The sequence below is a fragment of the Chiloscyllium punctatum genome, chromosome 10 (assembly GCF_047496795.1).
Source record: "Chiloscyllium punctatum isolate Juve2018m chromosome 10, sChiPun1.3, whole genome shotgun sequence".
Taxonomy (NCBI): Eukaryota; Metazoa; Chordata; class Chondrichthyes; order Orectolobiformes; family Hemiscylliidae; genus Chiloscyllium; species Chiloscyllium punctatum.
Genome location: NC_092748.1, coordinates 81297061 through 81318636, shown reverse-complemented (window position 1 = coordinate 81318636; position 21576 = coordinate 81297061). Strand labels below are relative to the sequence as shown.

At 39.6% G+C, this 21576-nt stretch overlaps 2 protein-coding genes across 12 annotated transcripts in view; both read left to right on the top strand.

The window, feature by feature from the left end:
- Positions 1-8127, top strand: part of nckap5l (NCK-associated protein 5-like) — a 753060-nt gene extending 744933 nt beyond the window's left edge. For all 10 annotated transcript variants that reach the window (XM_072579642.1, XM_072579644.1, XM_072579641.1 and 7 more), the window contains one exon: positions 6621-8127. In XM_072579642.1, coding sequence (XP_072435743.1) covers positions 6621-6923 — 303 coding nt within the window. In that variant the 3' untranslated portion in view covers positions 6924-8127. The remainder of the gene's footprint in view (positions 1-6620) is intronic.
- A 283-nt stretch (positions 8128-8410) lies between these two features.
- LOC140482338 (ly6/PLAUR domain-containing protein 1-like) overlaps positions 8411-21576 on the top strand; it is a 54543-nt gene continuing 41377 nt past the window's right edge. Inside the window, exons 1-3 of one of the 2 annotated variants that reach the window (XM_072579639.1) lie at positions 8411-8577; positions 8725-8861; positions 9843-9980. In XM_072579639.1, coding sequence (XP_072435740.1) covers positions 8537-8577; positions 8725-8861; positions 9843-9980 — 316 coding nt within the window. In that variant the 5' untranslated portion in view covers positions 8411-8536. Of the gene's footprint in view, positions 8862-9208; positions 9379-9842; positions 9981-21576 lie in introns of both variants that reach the window. The other variant, XM_072579640.1, reaches the window with a different exon arrangement.

Below are 21576 nucleotides of genomic sequence, written 5' to 3'. Positions count from 1 at the left end.
TCTAATTTGTATTCAAGTCACTCCTCTTGACAAGAATGCAATTTGATTTTTCTCAGTGACAACAGAAGTTACCACGTGTTTAATCAGTGCAATTTATCACTTTGATGTTAGTCTGTCTGTTTCTGACGTCTGTCTTAAGCAGGCAGCATCTGTTTTTTTTTAAAAAAAGATCATTCAATATAAGCTTTATCTGAATCAGGCATTTTACATTTGTCCTCTAGCATTTTCTCAAATATCTTTGAAAACTAACCAAACTGAAAGTGTTTGGGACTACAGGGATGCATTGCATCCCTTTAGCCAACTAAATGTTGCTGATGCATATACACTATGCAAACAGTGTATATTCTAATTGCAGTATGTACCTTTGACTAACAGGGTGATAACTCTGGACAAGAATATTAAGTCCAAACATAGACTTCTGAGAAACACTGAAGCTTTCAAGTAATAAAATCAATGTAGGTACCCAAGGACGCAAAAGATGACTTTATACTTTAAATCCAGTCAAGTTATTGTAAAACATGTGCTTTCGGTGTCTTTTTGATCTTAAATTCTGAATCTTAAATATTTCAGCTACTAACAAAAGACATTTTTCCACTTCCTTTATTGATGGATCCTCCTTACTGATAATTAAGGGACGTCCTAAACAGTTTATCTCATTGACAGTTTTCTAGATCCTTCTTATATATCTAGTTTGCACATGATTTATCGTTAGTTTGGATTTGTTGATTAAGATGAAAGCTGGATTACTGAGACAATAGTTTTTTCCCAATCTAATAGATAATACATTGCCGCAGATTAACACTCACTGATGCCTTGGTTGAGTTCAGGGTTTCATTATGTTGGGAAAATATAGCTATGATCTGGCATTCTACTTTTTGCAGCCTTTTTAAACAAATTTATAATTTACAAAATTTAAAATGCCATATTATATATTCTAAGATGTTATATATCATGGCAATGTAATACATCATTAAGTTTTACTTTATGTAGCCACACTTTGATTACATGTGGATGAATGTGCAGTCATAAAGTGAAAATAGTGAGCATATAAAATACCCTACATGCTGAACTGAAATTAGAAAATTCTGTCACATTGTCAAAATACTTTGACAAAAATTAATCTGAACTGTTTATTTGGGTCCATACTCAACCTTGTATGATCAATGTGGATTTGAAGAGACCCTAATAATCAACAGAAATTGACCTTATTGCCTGCCCACTCACTGGTGCCACATGTTTTAAAGGCCATCTCAATCCGGATTAAGCTCTTCATATTTAAGTGGCTTGATCCCTGTTTAAAAAGCCATGCAGATTTAGAGTCGGGGTCAATGTCCATGTTTATTAGGGGCAGGACATTCCACTGCTGAAGTAGTATGCTTTGTTACTCCCTCAGTTATTTTTATTCTACTCAGCTAACATTGTGTTCCTATTATGTTTAACTGATATTTTATTCATAATCAATTAGCAGTAAATCATCTTTCAGTAATTCTCAAACTCTATTCATTTCTCTTTCTCTATGTTTGGCACATTGAAGTTATTGACCATATGAAGACTTTTCAGCCCATAACAACCTATGTTCTACACTCCATGCATTCATTCTGCTCCTCATGACAACAATTTTTCACTGAGAGTAGTCAAGATATATCATCAGTATTAAATTGATGGGATTTCCCCACACTAACCTGACCACCCTTCCAATTTTTCTTGTTTTTTTATAGGTCACACCAGCACAATTTCTGTCAATGCATAATTATTACTTCTATTATTTCTATAATATGAAATATTGTAGACAAATGCATTTTTTAATCCTTCAAACTCAGTTTAAATTGATTTGTTATAATACCTAGTCATTGTAGACAAATAATTCGAAGATTAATTCAGTCCCATTGTAATGTCCTGTTATGTGATCAGATTACATTTAACAACTAGACAGCACCATTTTGCAATTATACCTGAGAAAGTTTGACTGTTATTCTAAGCCTATCAACCTCCAACACAAATCAGTAATCAAAATCAATGAACTTTTGTATCATTCATTCTAGCGACTTCCTGGTTGAGTTATTCACAGTGAAACACCATTAATTTACTGTATGTGGTTGAATGATATTGATACATGAAAGTATGAATCATTATTGACAATTTGAACACAGGCAAAGCTCTATTTAACACATACCAATAAACACCTATTTGTACATAAATGTGATGATCTTCTGTGATTTATAAACAAAAAAAATTATACAAGACTAGACAAGTATTTAATATATCTTTTTTCCATCATGTCCTTAAAATACCAACTGATACTTAAACCTGTAGTTAATATCTGGTCACTGCTTAAAAATGTCACCATTTGCTACATTTTACAGGTTACCTGCAGGCTACCATCTATTCTTTCTGACCCTTAATCAAAGCTCTGTATTCTAGCTTCTGTGATTTATTATTTTTGTTTCCCTTATGTCCTAATGCTATCTTGCCAATTTCTGTTCCAACTTCAATCCCAATAATCCGCCCACTATTGCTCGGTTACTTGCAACTATTCAAACCAAAAATCCGTAATGGTTTGAGCAACCTCAGTAATTTTACCCCATTACCTGTGGAAATCTTTGCCACCACAGATATGTTAAATCCAATGAAATAATATAAATTTATAGTGAACTGCCTTGGTTTCACTTTATGATGAGTAATTCCACAATCATTTATAGCATGTTCTAAAACCTATCTACTGAGCCATAAATACAGCATTAATATCTGGGGAGACTTTTTCCACGAATCTTATGGACAACGTAGCAATGTTTATGGATTTATGTACAGTTGATTTCTTGCCTTTAAGAGCCAACCTCTCCCTCTGTTAGCACTTGTGCCTCCCTATTTAGTTAGCACTACCATGCCTAACACTCCAGTGAATGTTCTCAGTCCTGCCAGGTTGAGGTTATGCACTTTGGTGAGGCATAGACAACTTTCTAAATGGGGAAAGTTTTGGAAATCTGAAGCACAAAGGGACTTGGGATTCCTAGTTCATGAATCTTTAGAGGTTAACATGTAGGTTCACTTGTCCATTAGGAAGGCAAATACAATGTTAGTATTCATTTTGAGACAGCTAAAATACAAGGGACCAGAGATTACTGCTAAGGCTGTATAAAGCTCTTGTCATTTGGAATATTGTGAGCAGTATTGGGTCCCATATCTCAGGAAAGATTTGCTCTCCTTGGAGGGATCCAGAGAAGGTTTACAAGAATGATCCTGAGGATGAAGGGATTGTCATATGAGGAGTGGTTGGGACTCTACGTCTGTACTCAATGGGCTTTACAAGGATGGGGGACGGAGGCGGGAAGGTCTCATTGAAACTTAGCGAATACTGAGAGACCTGGTTAGAGTGGACATGGAGAAGATGTTTCCACTAATAGGAGGGAGTAGTACCTGAGAGCACAGCCTCAGAATGGAGGGACATCTCTTTAAAACTGAGATGAGGAAAACTTTCTTCCATCAGAGGGCAATTAATCTGTGAAACTCATTTTTGCATAGGGCAGTGAAGGTCAAGTTATTGAGTGTATTCAAGAACCTATCTATCTCTGTCTTAATTAGAAAGGGGATCAAATGGAGATGGCAGGAGAATGGGGTTGAGAAACATTATCAACCATGATTGAATGGTGAAGTAGACTTACCTAATGGCCTAATTCTGCTTCTTTCTTTTATGGTTTTTATAATCTCTGAATGTAATCTCCGAATGTGCTAGATTAGATGCATTTTTTTCCTTCTGATTGAACTTTATACCCCTTTATGTTAAAATTAATAATCATCATTGATTCATTAACTTATTCTCTTGCAGGACTTTGAATCTATGCCATACTAGATTTCAATTATCTTCCAGCAATCCTCAGGATTTTAAAAATGAGGTTTTTTTTGTCGCAGAATCATTGCTTCTTGATTTATCTTACTTTGACCAATGATGGTGTACTGTTCTGTAGACTTTGGTTTTATTAATTTCTTAATAAAAAGATTAAGTTTTCAGTGCAGCAGGATAACATCATTATAGGATTACGTTTGTGTCATACAATACCACTAATCTGTTAACCAAGCATTCTTATTCCATTAAATAGACTGAAAATAAAGTAAAATTCTAACTAGAACTAAATGCATAACTGAAGTCAAATGAAAATATCTTTTAATATTTTTGTTTTAATATTCTTGGTCAATCATTACAATATCCCCTCCTCTTCCTTAGAAATGTTAATGCTTTTTGTTTTTATCTGTGACTAGTTATACGAAAATAACATGAGAAATTTAATTTTATTTTTTGATATTCATTGCCCACACAACCCACAATATCTGCAATAATGAATCTGTGGTTTACGTGTTTCATGATACTCCTTCCTAACTATCTTTTGTGCAACTGTTGCTGACATTGACATATATACAGATGGCTTCACAACCACTCTTTCCTCTGACCTTTTCCTTGACTACAAAGTGCAGTACAAAAAACAGCTAATATAGGAGAAATGAATAAGGCCCCTCGAATGATCTTCCGCACTTTCTGAGCCGAGTGGGTACAACTGCCTTTTGGATTTTTTTTTTCTCTCCGTTTGCAAGATGCCATTATTTCACATTCACAGCAGCTAAAGCAGGAATTACCAGATCTAGGAATAAATCATGCACTTTATCTTTTCAATTGGGAAATAAAGGAAAGAATAAATGGTAGTTTGGAATATCCAACTAAATAAGCACCACATTTCTTGTAATTGCTAACCAATGGATAATGATGGATCTAACATGATTTACTGCATGCTTGATAGATAATCATTGTACCATATTTTAGGTGGGCATTGATTTTCTTCTTGCACTAAGACTTTCTCCTAAGTTGTAGACTGTTGTTTGCAGTATTTGTTCTATGCAGCCTGCACTTTGTAATGCCTGACTCCAATTGCATTTTTTTCTGTCTTAAAGTAATAATATTACTCAGGTCAAAATGTATCTCATTGTTATTCAGTAAAGGAGTCATTCAAAAAACAAAGAAAATATGATTTTTTTTTTGACCTTCATTTTCAAACTGTTTAAACAAAGTTTGTTACTGTTCCTTTCAAAGAAAGGTCTAAGGACAAGCAATGAGTTTCAGCAGAATATTGAACTATGGGGCTAAATACAGTTGATGCCATCCAAGCCTTTGTTTGGATTACATTTCAATTTGGATACAAAGACTTGTAAATTTATTGTGACTCTTAAGCCTGATTTTGACCTGGCAGTACAGGCATTGTAGAGTACAAATATATTTAGCTAATCCAGTTTGCAGATGACCCCAAAATTGGAGTTGTAGTGGACATTGAAAAAGGTTACAATGGAATCTTGATCAGATGGATGAATGGGCCGAGAAGTGGCAGATGGAGTTTAATTTTAGATGAATGTGAGGTGCTGCATTTTACAAAGGCAAATCAGGACAGGACGTATAGGCTTATTGATAAGGACCTGGAAAGTGTTGCTGAACGAAGAAACCCTGGAGTGCAGGTTCATAGTTCCTTGAAAGTGAAGTCATAGATAGGATAGTGAAGAAGGTGTTTGGTATGCTTCCTCTTATTGGTCAAAGCATTGAATATAGAAGTTGGTAGGTCATATTGTGGCTGTCCAGGACTTTGGTTGGGCCACTTTTGGAATATTGTATGCAATTCTGGTCTATGTGCTATAGGAAGGATATTGTGAAACTTGAAAGGGTTCAAAAAAGATTTACAAGGATATTCCGGTGCTGGAAGGTTTGAGCTATAAGGAGAGGTTGAATAGGTTGGGGCTGTTTTCCCTGGGGCATCAGAGGCTGAGTGGTAACCTTCATAGAGGTTTATGAAATCATGAGGGAGATGGATAGGGTTAATAGACAAGGTATTTTCCCTTGGGTGGGAGGGCATAGGTTTAGGGCGAGAAGGAAGGATTTAAAAGAGACTAATAGGCAACTTTTTCACGCAAAGAGTAGTGTGTGTATGGGATGAGCAGCCAGAGGAAGTGGTGGAGACTGGTGCAATTACAATACTTAAAAGGCACCTGATTGGGTATATGAATAGGAAGGATTTGGAGGGATGTGGGCCAAGTGCTGGCAAATGGGACTAGATTAATTTAGGATATCTGGTCAGCATAGATGAATTGGAGCAAAGAGTCTGTTTCCTTGTTGTATATCTGTATGAGGGTAAAAATAAATAATTCATCATAAGCCAGGGTGCTGTTAGTTTGTTGCAAAGATTACTGGGCATTGATGAAAATTAACTTGGCACATATGATGTAGAAAAATTTCTACTGACATGGTTTCAGATTCGTGAGGTGTTATATTAAATGGAACATAATTATGCTCTGACCATCTCTGTAAAAGAACCTACCAGTTTTGTTGACCATACAAGTAGAAAATGAAGCGTGTGTCTCCAGTAAAGATGCAACATGAACCTCTCCCTCCCAACCCCCAGACCAGGAGCTGGCTATATTCCAGAAATAGGATATTCAGTCTTTTGGTGAGGGATCCTGCACCTTTTGCACTAGAATAAATTAATACCACTGCAAGGGCAGTATAATGTTATCGAAAACCACCCAACCTAAACCGTAAATTACCTATTGCTTTATAAGATTGTAATCTCCTGAAATTTGATTTATTACAGAATATCAAACACGTGAAGAAAGAGGTGCCAGACTCCAAGTTGTACAGTCTGCCAACCGTCTCGTTAGACACCCTCAACAGGATCAACTCCACCCGTCTGCACATCACAGAAGAGGAGAAAAACTGTCCTACCAAGCCCGAGGCTGAGAAAGTGAGCGTTGGAAAAAAGGTCGAGCCGTCAACAAGGTCGCCCGAAAAAAGCAGTGTGGACCATCTGGAATCACTTAGCGACTCTTTGTACGACAGTTTCTCATCGTGCGCCAGTCAAGCGTCTAACGAGGTGTGGGAGTCAAAGGTAGAATAGGCCGCTCAGCAGCAACGTTCGATGGTACCGGAGCCAAATGATTGGTGTCGCCGGTTTCAACTGAAGGCGGACAAGACATTCTTCGGACAGTGGAATACAGTTAGAAATAAAACTGGGAAACGCTGCATGAATGAATGAACTTACTGTTTTTTTTAAAGGAAGACAATTTTGCACTGTATAAATGTAATTGTTACTTTCTGTAAATTAGAAAATGTAGCTGTGGCGAAATCACGAAAGCAATAAATGGCAAAACAGTGGTGCAATTTTTCCTTCGGCTCACCTGTTCAGCTGGACAGTCTGAGATCACAAGTTCGAGTTGATTTATTTATCTACATCTGTGTTTGCGGTTTATTTGAATTGAATTCCAATAGGAAGAAACTATTCGTACTTTTGGAAACATTAAATGCGGCGTTTCTAATAGTGCGCATTATCTTTAAGCAGTTTTTTAAAGACAAAACTTATCAACTGCAATATTTGTACGTAGGAAATAGACGGACTCAGTCCAGAAGATGCATTTGTAAATCTCAGGTGACTTGACATTTTTGAAGAAAATGGATAACTATTTCCCACCTCCTACGTGGTTTTGTCCATTTTCCTGTTTCATTTTTCAAAGCCATGTCGGGGATATTTGTAACATAACTGTAGTGTGTTCATTTTAAATGTTGTACCCCATTAAGAGCATGTCTCCCGGAACGAGTCAGCCGAACCGCTCTGATCATTTTCAACTTCCCCTTTTTAATCGTTTGAACAACTTCGTCCTAAATCCCAGCTGCAGTTGCTGTGAGGAAACCATCTTCTTCACAAGAAGATGCTGCCGCTCTGACTGGAGCTTCCCGCCTTTGGAGATATCCCCACCCCATCTTGTTTATTTACTGTGAGGCTTGTGTCCATCGGTGTGGGGAAGGGGCCACATTGCAAATGGTGTGTATTTTTTCTAGCTGTGAGATATTTATATCTACTTTTGTACATGGAATTGTAAAGTAGTATATTTGATATTTTCTAGCATACTGTACACAAGTTTTTGAATTGGAACGGCTGATATAAAGTGTACCAAGTGTTTAAAAAAAATCGAATTCTGGCGGTACCAACAGTGTTACTTCAGTATCCGGTGCAATCTTAGATGTTTATATTAGAAATTGGTGTCAGATGTTCACGCAAGGAGATTGCCAGAACAAATAAAAACAATGTTTTTTTTGCTTTCAAACTTTGAGCAAGTGTTTCTGTCATTATGTTACAAATCGTGCACCTTGGTTCGTTATTTTCCGCTTTACTCCCAACAATACAATGGGGAGGGGCAGGGGTGGAATCCGTTCAGACTGGCAGGAGACAGCGAAGTCACGGTTTCCAATGTGAAATGGCCTTTGCTTCCAATGAGAGCAAAGTAAATGAACCGTGTTCCTCCAGGCTTTAGATGGTGAGCCGAGCGAATTGCTAAATCCCGTCCCCACTCTGTCTGCCTGCTACTGGAAGCCCTACTTCGGGATCGATGGTGTTGCAAGCTTGCAGCCTACCTGCGGTTATTTAACAATAAAGCACACTAGCGCCGATTGTAGACATTGTCAGTGTACTTTTATTCAAAGCAGGGATTTGACCAGTGAGCCGTGATCGCAATAATGGAAAAAAAGGACGAATGCAAACGCTTTCAAGCGTACAGGTAATCAGCCAGCGTTTCCGATAAGCCGCTCTAATACTGTTACAGTAACGTCTCATTGGCGTTAACTGTTTGAAGTCTGTAATTGGAGCTCCGTCAGCCGACTGCAGCTTCAGAAAGAACCTTTCGTTTCTACCTCATCTGTTCCAGGTTATTGCAGAATTCAGCAATCTTCAACTGGATTTACAACTGGCTCAATGCCCCTGAGAAAAAAAGAACCGCTGCCACAACATTCACTGGTCACTCTATCAAACTCACAAGAAATTGTTTGGGAAGGAAGAAAACAGGTATATTCCCCAACCCGTTGTTTCATTTATGTTCAGGAACCTCCTTTCTCCTCTATGCCGGCCCCCCTTTTCCTTAAGTCTTACAATTTGCATGCATTCTCGCCCAATCAATACTTCGCCTCGTTCGCTTCTCCTTTCCCTGTCCCTCGATTGTTTCTCACGCCTGCATTTCTTAGTTTTAACGTCTCAGTAAGTCTCTGTCTTCGCCCCTCCTCCCGCTGTGCAAATGTTAACGATGGATCTCTCCGAATGCCAAGTGAGAGATGACTGCTGTCACGTGGTGCGACTATTTGAATCCTCTGTCCGTTCCCAGTCCAGTCTCTCCTTCTCAAACTCACTTTCCTCAGGCTCCTAGCCGAGGGACCACTCTGCAGATATGACTGGATCAAGGAAGCTCGCTTAAGACCCGCAAACTGCTCGTTCACCCCTCCCTGATCTCGTCATTGTTCTGTACAGTGGCGGAACAGAATGGAGCTCTTCATTTACACAACTTTCTGCGGATTTTTAGCGTCCACAGGTAAGCTGGCGACTCGCATTCCTTGCAACAAAGTCTATTTCACAGGATTCCGAAATTGTCCCCAAAACCAAGCCAAAAGTGGCATGCGTATCCTCTCCTGCGGGTTCCCCTGTTTGGTCCAACCAATTGCAAACAGTTTTGTTTTTAAATCAGTGTCATTTCAGGCTTTTGTAGTTTATTAAGAATAAGTCAATATGTATGATCTGTTGGAGCGCTGGCAAGTTAATTAATAACAATAAAAGTTAATAAGGACCGTAAGTGAATCAGGAACGAATGATCAACGTTTGTATACAATCTTAGACTTAGAATTGGGTCCGTGATGAATCTGAGAATTTATTGCACTTATTTCACTCTGTACACCTTCACTGTCATCTCAATGGCGAAGTCTTTAGATAAATAAACAGCTGAGATCTCGACTTTGCACAGTCGATCAATCCACACCATATCCATGTTAACTTTTCCAGGGCTCGGCTTTCAAATCCAGTGTTACCAATGTGAAGAATTCCGATTAAACGATGATTGTTCGTCCCCGGAGTTTATAGCAAACTGTACAGTCAACGTGCAAGACATGTGTCTGAAAGAAGTCATTGTCAAAAGTGACGGTAAGGAACCATTCCTGGGATCCATTGCGTTGAAGGATATTAATTCAAGTCTGTGAGTTTTAATTTACCTCCGGGTGCGACGACTTTTGGCCACTGGCTGTAAGCATAAATAAAAATGGATTATTTTGACACTGTAACCTTGTAATTAGAATTTCTTCCTCTCGACTAGATACAATAAACATCCCTAATTTAATTTTTATAGACCAGCCAATTTCTGCCCGAAGTGAAATATAGCCTCCATCAAGTGGTGGTGTTGGGATTCTTCTGAATGTAGGTGTCCGCTCATTGCAAAATAACTAAAATAAATCGTAGCAACATATAACGTGGTTTATCGATCTAGCTACCCATTCAATGTTAGTTCTGTTTCTCCTTGTCTGACGTTCCTCTGTATGGGAAAGAGATTAAATCTGACACTGGCATGATTACACCAGGAAGAAAATAATCGCAAATTGAATTGTAAGATTTAAACTGTGCATGGATGTAGGATGCTGCCCTCTTAAAACTTCAAGAAATCACTTTCCACTTCCAGGCTAATTTGGGTATAAAGACCCATGCAACAAACCATGTTGAAGTGAGTAAATTGTGAATTTTGCATTCAAAAGTCTTTCAAAAGTTTGAATTCTGTTCAGATTGGAAACAATTGAGACTTTTTTTGATTAAAATGTATGATATTTGAGAAAGAGGAAGTGACATTAAATTGATGAGGTCATGCCAAGCAATTGGCATACATTTTCAAAACTTTGAAAATGCTGAGCCAATTTCAAAGTTAGGAAAAGTCATAATTCATCAGATTCAGTCCTAGCTTGTCTACAATGATTATGTGACCACTTTTAGGATCTGCTAAAAACAAAACCTCTTTAATGTATATTAAACTACACTTATGGCTGACAAATATTGTAGGGAGAATTGTAGGGGAAATATAAAGATTAGGATGGATTGTTTGAAGCCATGAATGACTTATATAGTGGAATGGATTTAAGATGCAACAATTACGTTGTGACTGATGTTTCTCACACGATAATTTATATTTTCTTGTGACATTACACTCATACAAGTGATAATATGAGGAATGAAAAAAGTTACATTTGTTCTGGTGCATAACAATCTTCATGTCTAAACCTTCCTTGAAATTTATGAAGTTATATCGCCATACAGCTGGAGATCTTTCACTCTAAACTACTCATTGAAAAACAGAACAAAAGATGTTGCAGACACAATGTCCCCCAAAAGCTTCAGATATACTTTGAAATACTGCAAATCCATTTTTTTCATAATCCCTGTCCTGAGAACAGGTGTTCACTAAGACTTCACTTTAATGTAGATTTGTTTCAATGGGTAACCTCCCATGACCATGGTATTGCAAAATTTATAAGAACTACCTCGCTATAGAATTTCACTGCAGCAATCACATGAAAATTATTTCTTGCTGACCTGCAATATTGATATCATAAAGAAATATTAATGCTTTCAACCAATAGCGTATTGCTCTGTCTGAGACTCTGAAAAAGCTCATAAAAATAGGTGGCACTGACATTTTCTACAGCAACAATTAAAACTTTAATTATGGATTACATGCATGTGTATGGTAATTACATGTAATATGTGAAGGTCAGACATTCTTGGTAAATTATTTTGCTTTAGCACTTCTGACTGTGATGCTTAAATATATATGTAGAGATACATTTGTGGAAATGGGTGCACTACTGAATTCAATACTGTAATTAAACTTTATGGTTAACTTGGCATTTTATGAACTGAAATTTCACCATCATAACACATGATTTAATGAGAGACTTTTGGATATATTGCAGTTGAGCAATTCAATAGCAGGTATTCATCCTCCTCCATTTGGGAGATTTTCCCAACATTAAGTGAGAAGTCAGTGGCTGGATATATCCTTATCAAATATGAAAACCAGGGTAGGGTAGTAAGATGAGTTTTGGATTGATTAGCAGAACCAACATAGGAGCAAAAGATAAGAGCTTCTATGTCGTAGACTCGAGTTTTGTGAGAAATGTGATTCTATACAGTGCTTTACTCGTACATAATTGTGAGGGACTGTTACGTAATGTCTGAAAATGTTTATTTGTCTTCTCTGGGGTGTGAATGTACTGAATTTACAAGAGCAGGAGGCATCCCATTCTCATAGTTGATAAGGATGACCAAGCAAAGACCTCAATTTTAATTTCCCTCTCTACTTAATTTTGCTAAGGATAAATTCCAAGACATCAAGGATGAGGACATGTATAGTGTTATTGCAAATCTGGGATCTCCAGCAAAAACAAGCCCCAGAGAAGTTAATAGGAGAAGGCTGTTGCACCTCTGTTTCAATGATCAATGGGATTGTGACTAACCTGAATACCAATTCCACTTCCCTGTCTCAGTTTCAATCCTTAATACCTTTGGAAGACAGAAATCTATCAGTTTTAGCTAGTATCTTTTGCTTTTTGTGTTGGAGAGTTTTACACTTCTTTTGTCTGAAGAGATATTTCTTGCCTGGCCATCTGAATATCCTAGCCATAAGATTAGAGTCATGTTTATTTGTTCCACTCTTTCCCAGCAGTGTTAAACTACTTTCTCTACTGTTTGAATTCCTTTTAAAATAAATCTTAATCAAATTCTCCCTTAAACTTTGTATTTCAGGAAAACCATGCACAGATTCTGTCATTTCTCCTCAGAACTGAATCTCAGAACACTGGTAATGTTTTGGTTAGTCTGTGCTGCATTCATTCCTAAGCCAACATATTCTTTCAATGTTCAAAGTTCAGTGCCCAAGTATTGTTTAATCAGTGTTTTGTATTTATGTACCAAAACTTTATAAATTTTAACTCTCTATAATACTATATTTTTGATCACATTTATATCCTTTAGATTTTCATGGTCAGTGTTCATGGACTTCTAAATCTATTCGAACCATCACTATCCCGAGATTTTTTGCCATTTAAAAAGTAATCCTTTTTGATCACCTCATAACTATGTCTGTTGAAATCTAACTGCCATTCTTTTGACTACTAATTTAATTTATCCATTTGTTTTCAGTTTGATGCTCCTGCCTCCATTGCATACTATACCACTTATGGTTGTGCCATTGGCAAACTTCGACAGAAGACCATAAGGTATAGGGACAGAATTAGGCCTTTTAACCCATCAAGTTTGGTCCTCCATTCGATCATGACTGATAAGGCACTCTGTTATGTTCTCTAAGTCATGAATATTTATAATGAATAATTTGAGGTCCCCATCGCACAAATTCTTGTAGGGCCTTACTAATCACCTTCTTCCTAATTGGTTCCAAATCTTTTTTTTTATATTTGTTTTTGACTGTCTAACCATTTCAATCATTTGCATTCACTTCACTTAATTTTTGTTTTAACTAATAGAAACTTACATGAAATCTTATTGAATACCTTCAGGAAGTCCATATACACTATGTTCATAAATACTCTCCAGTCGACAGCTTGCGTTGGTCCAAGACCTACATTTTGCAATCGTGTAATTTCTCTCTGACGAGCTGAAATCTTTCAAAGTGAGCAGTCACTTTATTTGACAAAATTTTTCCAAAAGAAATTGCTAAGTGTCCATTTTGGGGTATTTTAAGGAGGCTTTGTCTCTGTGAGATTTAGCAATTTCTTTCAAACAATTTTCCACTGCTGACCTCTTAATAAATAAATTCCAACTGACACAATACAGCAGTGCTTCACAGGAGGTTCCACAGCACTGATGGTGTCATCGGGAAAGGGGGACAAAATGTCAGCAAACCAAATTTCCAGCTCGGCGAGCATACCCACAACAACTGCAAATGGTACCTGAGCTACAAATCTTTACACAGACCTTGAAAATGCAACTCTTACTCTTTTATATGCAAATCCACTGCAGATGTACTCATCGCTGCCAAGACCCTCCAGGATTTGTGCCATCAGCATGATATTTAAAGCCCCGCTGTGCATAAGGTCAATCGCTACCATTACAGCCACAGAGCCTTTCACAATATCTGTAGTGAAAGAGAAACAAAAAAGAAAAGTTTCTGAAGGCATATAGGTGTCATTTCATTGCAAATTGAATCTCACATGTATAACTTTATATTTACACTATCATCTGTCTGATCAACTGTCATAATAACTGCTGCTACAAATATGAAGCTATATGGACCACCTGTCCTAAATACCAACCCATGTCAGAACCCTGGTTAAAGGAATACTATTCTTCCCTAAATGTTTGATATAGCATAAGATCTTATTATCGTTCAATGTTGGATCATCACATGTTGGAAAGCCTTCAAACCCTGGAAAGTTGCTGGAGGAGGTACTGAGGGATAAAATCTATTTATATTTGGAAAAGAATGGGCTTATCAGTGATAGGCACATGGTTTTGTGTGGAGTAGATTGTGCCTTACCAACTTAATAGAGTTCTTTGAGGAAGTGACCAAGTTGATGGATGAAGGAAGGGCTGTAGATGTCATATACATGTACGTTAGTAAGGCGTTTGATAAGGTTTCCCAGGGTAAACTAATGGAGAAAGTGAAGTCACATGGTGTGGAGGTGTTCTAGCTAGGTGGATAAAGAACTAGTTGAGCGACAGGAGACAGAGAGTAGTAGTTGAAGGGAGTTTCTCGAAATGGAGAAAGGTGACCAGTGGTGTTCCACAAGGATCAGTGCTGGGGCCACTGTTGTTTGTGATATACATAAATGATCTGGAACAGGGCACTGTTGGTATGATCAGCATGTTTGCAGATGACACGAAGATTGGTGGAGTAGCAGAAAGCATAGGGGACTGTCAAAGAATGCAGGAGACGATAGATACACTGGAGCGTTGGGCAGAGAAGTGGCAGATGGAGTTCAATCCAGGCAAATGCAATGTGATGCATTTTGGGAAGTCTAATTCGAGAGCGAATTATACAGTAAATGGAAGAGCCTTGGGAATAGTTGATGGGCAGAGAGATCTGGGAGGTCAGGTCCATTGTACCCTTACGGTTGCTACACAGGTAGATAGAGTGGTCAAGAAGGCATATGGTATACTTGCCTTCTTCGGACGGTGTATTGAGTATAAGAGCTGGCAGGTCATGTTAAAATTGTACAAGACATTGGTTCGGCCGCATTTGGAATACTGTGTACAGTTCTGGTCGCCACATTACCAAAAGGATGTGGATGCTTTAGAGAGGGTGCAGAGAAGGTTTACGAGGATGTTGCCTGGTATAGAAGGTGCTAGCTATGAAGAGAGTTTGAATAGGTTAGGATTGCTTTCATTAGGGAAAAGGAGATTGAGGGGGGACCTGATTGAGGTTTTCAAAATCATGAAGTGTATAGACAAGGTAGATAGAGATATGCTTTTTCCCAGGGTGAAGGATTCAATAGTGAGAGGTCACGCTTTCAAGGTGAGAAGTGAAAAGTTTAAGGGGGATACATGCAGCAAGTACCTTACACAGAGGGTAGTAGGTTCCTGGAACACATTGCCAGCAGAGGTAGTGGAAGCAGGCACGGTAGATTCATTTAAGATGCATCTCGACAGATGCATGAGTAGGTGGGTTGCAGAGGGATACAGATGCTTAGGAATTGGGCAACAGGTTTAGACAGTGGATTTGGATCAGCTCAGGCTTGGTGGGCTGAAGGGCTTGTTCCTAGGCTGTAAATTTTCTTTGTTCTTTAAACAGGGTTGAAAGCACTAACTTTTATTGAACAACAGGGAAAATGAAGAAAGATATACACACAAAAAGCCACATTAGTTTCTGGGAATAGACAGAGGCTGCTTACCTTTTGAGCAGCAACAAATTTATTGTCAACGGATGAGCACTTCAAATCTATTGGAAGTGAGTGTCATCTAATACCTGCCTGGTTTGTTGCACCTGCTATTGCACTCTGTCATGCTGAAGGTGATGTTTGTCCTGCTCAATTTCCTTCTCTTTCTCCTTGGAAGGCTGCTGTCACTCTCCAAGCACTTCAGCATCCATCACATCCCTCTTTGCTTGCTCCAGTTGAGCAGAACATAGCATACAAGGATTATATGACACACTCTGTCTGGATTGGACTGCAAGGTATCCCCAGACCAATCCTAGCATCTGAACCTCATCTTCAGGAGGTCTATTCATTTACTCCATTGTATCTACAGTTTGCCTCAATCAGAAGGGTGCATAATAGAGTCATCAAACATGGACATAGAGTGTAGCCCTCGTACCCCAGTAACCATCCTTGTAAGGTACCTGTCCCTTCAAATCAACAGGAATGTGAGATTTCTCAAGGATATGGATATCATTGTAGCTTCCACATTGCCTAGTGCAGACTTCTAGAATGTTATGCTGGTGACCAAATATGAATTGATCTTTCTCTATTGATGATATTAGCCATGTTATGACATGGTGCTGTCAATACAACATGTGTACAGTCTATAACACCCTGCACCTGGGTGAAGTTTGCAGTGTTAGCCTGAGTTGTAGCACTGACACCCCCACAGAGAAACAGTAGAAGTGGTGTGATTGGTCACAAATTGCATTGATAACAACTTTGATATATTTGTGGACTGAGGGTTGAGAGATCCCACACAGGCTCCCTAGAGTATCCATGGAAGTAACCAGTGCATAAAAATGTTATGCGGTCTCTTAAATGTCCATCAGGTCAGGATGGCCATCCCCCCATCTCTGCAGATCATTCGTCCTTTCCAGTAAATGACACAGTTCTGCAATGGTCTCCCAGGGCATCTTCAGTCTGTAGTGGCAATGTACCTCATTTATCTGAAGGAAATAACATTGAGGACAATAGACTCCAGGCCTTCTGTACCTCTTTCACATCCCTGAGAGGAGGAGACCTTTAGCTGTGACTTCTTCCTGTGGGTGTTGTTGTACAGCTGCTGGGGGTTACTACTGGTCCTTGGTTTGGCTACTGCATTTGTCCTCCTCATTTTCTTTGAGACTGTGAGACTTGTTGCGTCTGGCCACATAATCCCTGCTGTGGCTAAAGTCATTGGTCAGAGTTCGGATGAACCTGTGTAGGGAATATCAAAAACAGACCAGGGTTCTTAGTATCGTGAGCAGTCAGTATTCGCAACACACATAAATGACAGTTTAGGATGGTCTTCAAGACAGTGAAAAATGGAGGTCACCAACAGAAGGGCCAGGCAATGCCTATACAAGGAACTTTGACTTGGCAACCTTATTCTGTTGCAAGCAGCAAAAGCCTTGTGAAGCTGAATAAACAATGGTATGTGCAGTGGTATTATTGATACCTTGTCACCTGACTCACCCCTCCACCTTCCAAGTAAAAATCAGCTTGGCACATAGGAGCAGATTGGAAAGTATAAATAATTCAGTATGAGACGAAATCATCTCCTTGCTCTCATACAGCATGTGAGACCTTAGTTTCTCTTTGTGAATTATGGTCCACAGGTGACAATTTTAAAGATGTCTGTGATTACTTCTGCTTCACAGACACAACTATGACCAATTTGTAATGGTCAAAAGACATGACTTGAGCCAGGGTCTGCATTTGGCATAGCAGGCCAGTGCATGCGTTTCATATGCAGAATTTTATAATTGCACATATCTGAAACTAGTCCTGGGTCAGTGCCTGATGAATGCAATTATCTATTGAGGAGACTCATGTCACTCACAAGTAAGATTCATGTCCTTAGGCAGAAAAAAACAATTTCGGGCTCATGCCTGAAACGTCGATTCTCCTGCTCCTTGGATGCTGCCTGACCTGCTGCGCTTTTCCAGCAGCACATTTTCAGCTCTGATCTCCAGCATCTGCAGTCCTCACTTTCTCCTAGAAAAAACACAATTGTCTAGATTAGAGTGGTGCTGGAAAAGCACAGCAGGTCAGGCACCATCCGAGGAGCAGGAAAATCAACGTTTCAGGCAAAAGCCCTTCATCCCTTTTTAATCTTTTTTTTCACTGATGAAGAAATGATTTGTTTTTAGTGACTTCCATCGCAGAGGAAATTAATGCATTAACAATCATTTTGATTTTTGTACCAATAAAATTAAAAAAAAGTTGGTCCATCTGCTCCAGGTATGTGGAGGTGAGTACTGCAGATGCTGGAGATTAGAGTCAAGATTAGAGTGGTGCTGGAAAAGCACAGCAGGTCAGGCAGCATCCGAGGAGCAGGAAAATTGATGTTTTGGGCAAAAGCCCTTCATCATTCCTGCTGCTGATTTTCCTGCTCCTCAGTTTCTGCCTGATCTGCTGTGCGTTTCCAGCACCACCGTTCCAGGAATGTGGCAATCATTGTTCCTTTTTAAAATTCAAATGAGGATGAAAGGCAATACAGGATGGACATCAGAGAGTGAGGCACAGGCTCGGCCTGTTGATCTTGGTGAGCCAAACCTTCACATTCCTTTCTTGCACTCTCTGACCCTATCAGTTCTGTATTTCCACACATTCCTAACCAATACATTCATTGACGTCTTCATCTCCCAGTAATACCCCCGAACAATTGGTTTATTCTTGCTAACAGTAACATTGAACTATCCTCCCAATGAGGTCACAGCAGAGTGCAGTGACCATCGCTGATTTTTCCTGTTCCTAACCTGCCATAGCACTCCATGTCCTCCACTGTGCTGTTATCTCCTACAATTGACTTGCTCCTACTACAATTATTATCTTCTCTGCATCCCAGCATGCTGCCTTCAATTCCTATAATTGACTTCCCCAATTTTTCAAGCATATTAGTAGAGCCTGATAACTCTCTTGACTCTTGTTGGATAGTCCTCCAGGACAACTATGGCCAACTCCACTGACCAACTTAGAACACCATCCCTGACTAATGAGTGGTCAGATTCCTGACTAGCTAAAGTCATCATAGTTCTAGAGAACCATAGGGCTGCTCTCTCATTTGAGCAGGATGATTGGTAGTGAATTTTTAACCTGAGGGTCACCATACATAGAACATAGAACAGTACAACACAGAACAGGCCCTTCAGCCCATGATGTTGTGCCGACCACCGATCCTCATGTATGCACCCTCAAATTTCTGTGACCATATGCATGTCCAGTAGTCTCTTAAATGTCCCCAATGACCTTGCTTCCACAACTGCTGCTGGCAACGCATTCCATGCTGTCACAACTCTCTGTGTAAAGAACCCACCTCTCTTCATAAGAGTCAACCTCTCTTCATAAGATAAGCCCTCTAGTCCAGGCAGCATCCTGGTAAACCTCCTCTGAACCCTCTCCAAAGCATCCACATCTTTCCTATAATAGGATGACCAGAACTGGACGCAGTATTCCAAGTGCAGTCTAACCAAAGTTTTATAGAGCTGCAACAAGATCTCATGACTCTTAAACTCAATCCCCCTGTTAATGAAAGCCAAAACACCATATGCTTTCTTAACAACCCTGTCCACTTGGGTGGCCATTTTAAGGGATCTATGTACCTGCACACCAAGATCCCTCTGTTCCTCCACACTGCCAAGAATCCTATCCTTAATCCTGTACTCAGCTTTCAAATTCGACCTTCCAAAATGCATCACCTCCCATTTATCCAGGTTGAAGGGCAAGATCAAGAGGATAGGATTAGATTAGATTCCCTACAGTATGGAAACAGGCCATTTAGCCCAACAGACATCCAAAGAGTAACCCAACCAGACCCATTCCTTAATCCTATATTTACCCCTGACTAATATACCTAACACAATGGGCAACTTACTTGGCCAATCCACATGACCTACACATCTTTGGATTGTGGGAGGAAGCCTACACAGACATGGGGAGAATGTGCAAACTCCACACAGGCAGTCACCCAAGGTGAGAACTGAACCCGGGTCCCTGGCGCTATGGGGCAGCTGTGCTAATCCTTGAGCCATACTGCCATCGTGATCTTCATTAAGATCACTGTTGGCATAGGAATTGAACCCACACTCTTGGCATCACTCTGCATCACAAACCAGCTGTCCAACCAACTGAGCTAACTGACCTCACTGATATTTGTGTCGCTTCTTAATTAACTTACCACAACTTTCAGGACTAGTTGTGCTGAACCTACAGAACTGACTGTGGTCCATTACCCAGTCTGCAAAGTTTAACAAACCCTGGACCCCAACTATCCTATGTGGCCAACTGACTGTATCCAAACCTGTAAACTGAGATCGGACACTGCCTGTGCCTGTCTATGATAAGAATCCATGACTTACCACAGTCCCCAGTGACTTCACTGAATACTACACTTTTTCAACTTGGAGAAGCACGGTATAATGTGTTTGCCTTGTAACTACTGCATTGCAACTGGTGTGAGATTGATGAAACATGATACTGTTCAGTAACAAGTGCATCCGCTTGACTGTTCACTAGTGGCAACCATAACAAGCTGCAGCTTTGTGTCTGCTAACAGGTAAGGCAAAACAGAAATACAATCAGTTATTGTAAATTCACTCGTGGGATGTGGGTATTGTTCTCTGGCTAACACTTATTGCCTGTCCTTAGTTGCCCTAGAGAAGTGGTAATGAGATGTGTTCTTGGCCTGTTTGACCAGTCCACATGCTGTAGAGGCTGATTCACAAAGCACTTACAGGAGGAATTCCTGGATTTTCAGACGACGACAGTGAAGGCAGGGTGATATGTTTCCAAGTCTGGATGATTAGTGACTTTAAAGGGGACTTGCAGATGGTGATGCTCCCATATATCTTCTGCCCTTTCCTTTGAGATGGAAATGGTTGTAGGTTTGGAAGCTGAAGTCTAAGGATCTTTCATGAATTTCTGCAGTGTATCTCGTAGATAGTCTGCACTACTGCTACTGAGTATTGGTGGTGGAGGGCGTGGATGCTTGTGATCAGTCAAGTGGGCTGCTGTGTTTTGAATGGTGTTAAGCTTCTTGAATGTTGTTGGAGCTGCATCTATCCAGGCAAATGGGGAGTATTCCATTACACTCCTAAGTTGTGCCTTGTAGATGGTGGGCAGGCTTTGGGGAGTCAGAAGGTGGGTTATTCGCCTCAATATTCATAGCCTCTGACCTGCTCTTGTGGTGACTGTATCAATGTAGAGAGTCCAGTTGAGTTTCTGGTCAATGGTTAAGCCCCCAGATGTTGACAGTGGGGAATTCAATGACGGTAACACCTTTGAATGTCAAGTGGTGCTGGTTAGTTTGTCACTTATTGGACATGGTCATTGCCTTGAATGTTTCTTGCACTTGTCACCCCAAACCTGGATACTGTTCAGATGTTGCTACATTTAAAGATGGGCTGCTTTAAGTATCTGAAGATTCACAAACGTTTTGCAATCATCAGTGAACATCCCCACTTCTGATGGAGAGAAGGTAATTGATGAAGCAGTTAAAGATGGTTGATCTAGGAGACCAGCTGGAGCAACTTCTACAGAGATGTCTTGGGTTGAGATGACTGACCTTCAACAACCACAACCATCTTCCTATGTGCCATATATGACTCCAATGGGAATCCCTTGATTCCCATTGATTTCAGTTTTGCTAGCGCTCCTTGTTGTTCAATTGTGGCCTTGATGTCAATTGATGTCACTCTTGCATCACCTCTGAAATTCAGCTCTTTTGTCCATTTTTGAACCAAGGCTGTAACAAGGTCAGGTGCTGAGTGGTCCTGGCAGAACTTAAACTGGGCATCACTGAGCAGGTTATTGCTGAGCAGGTGCTGCTTGATAGCACTGTT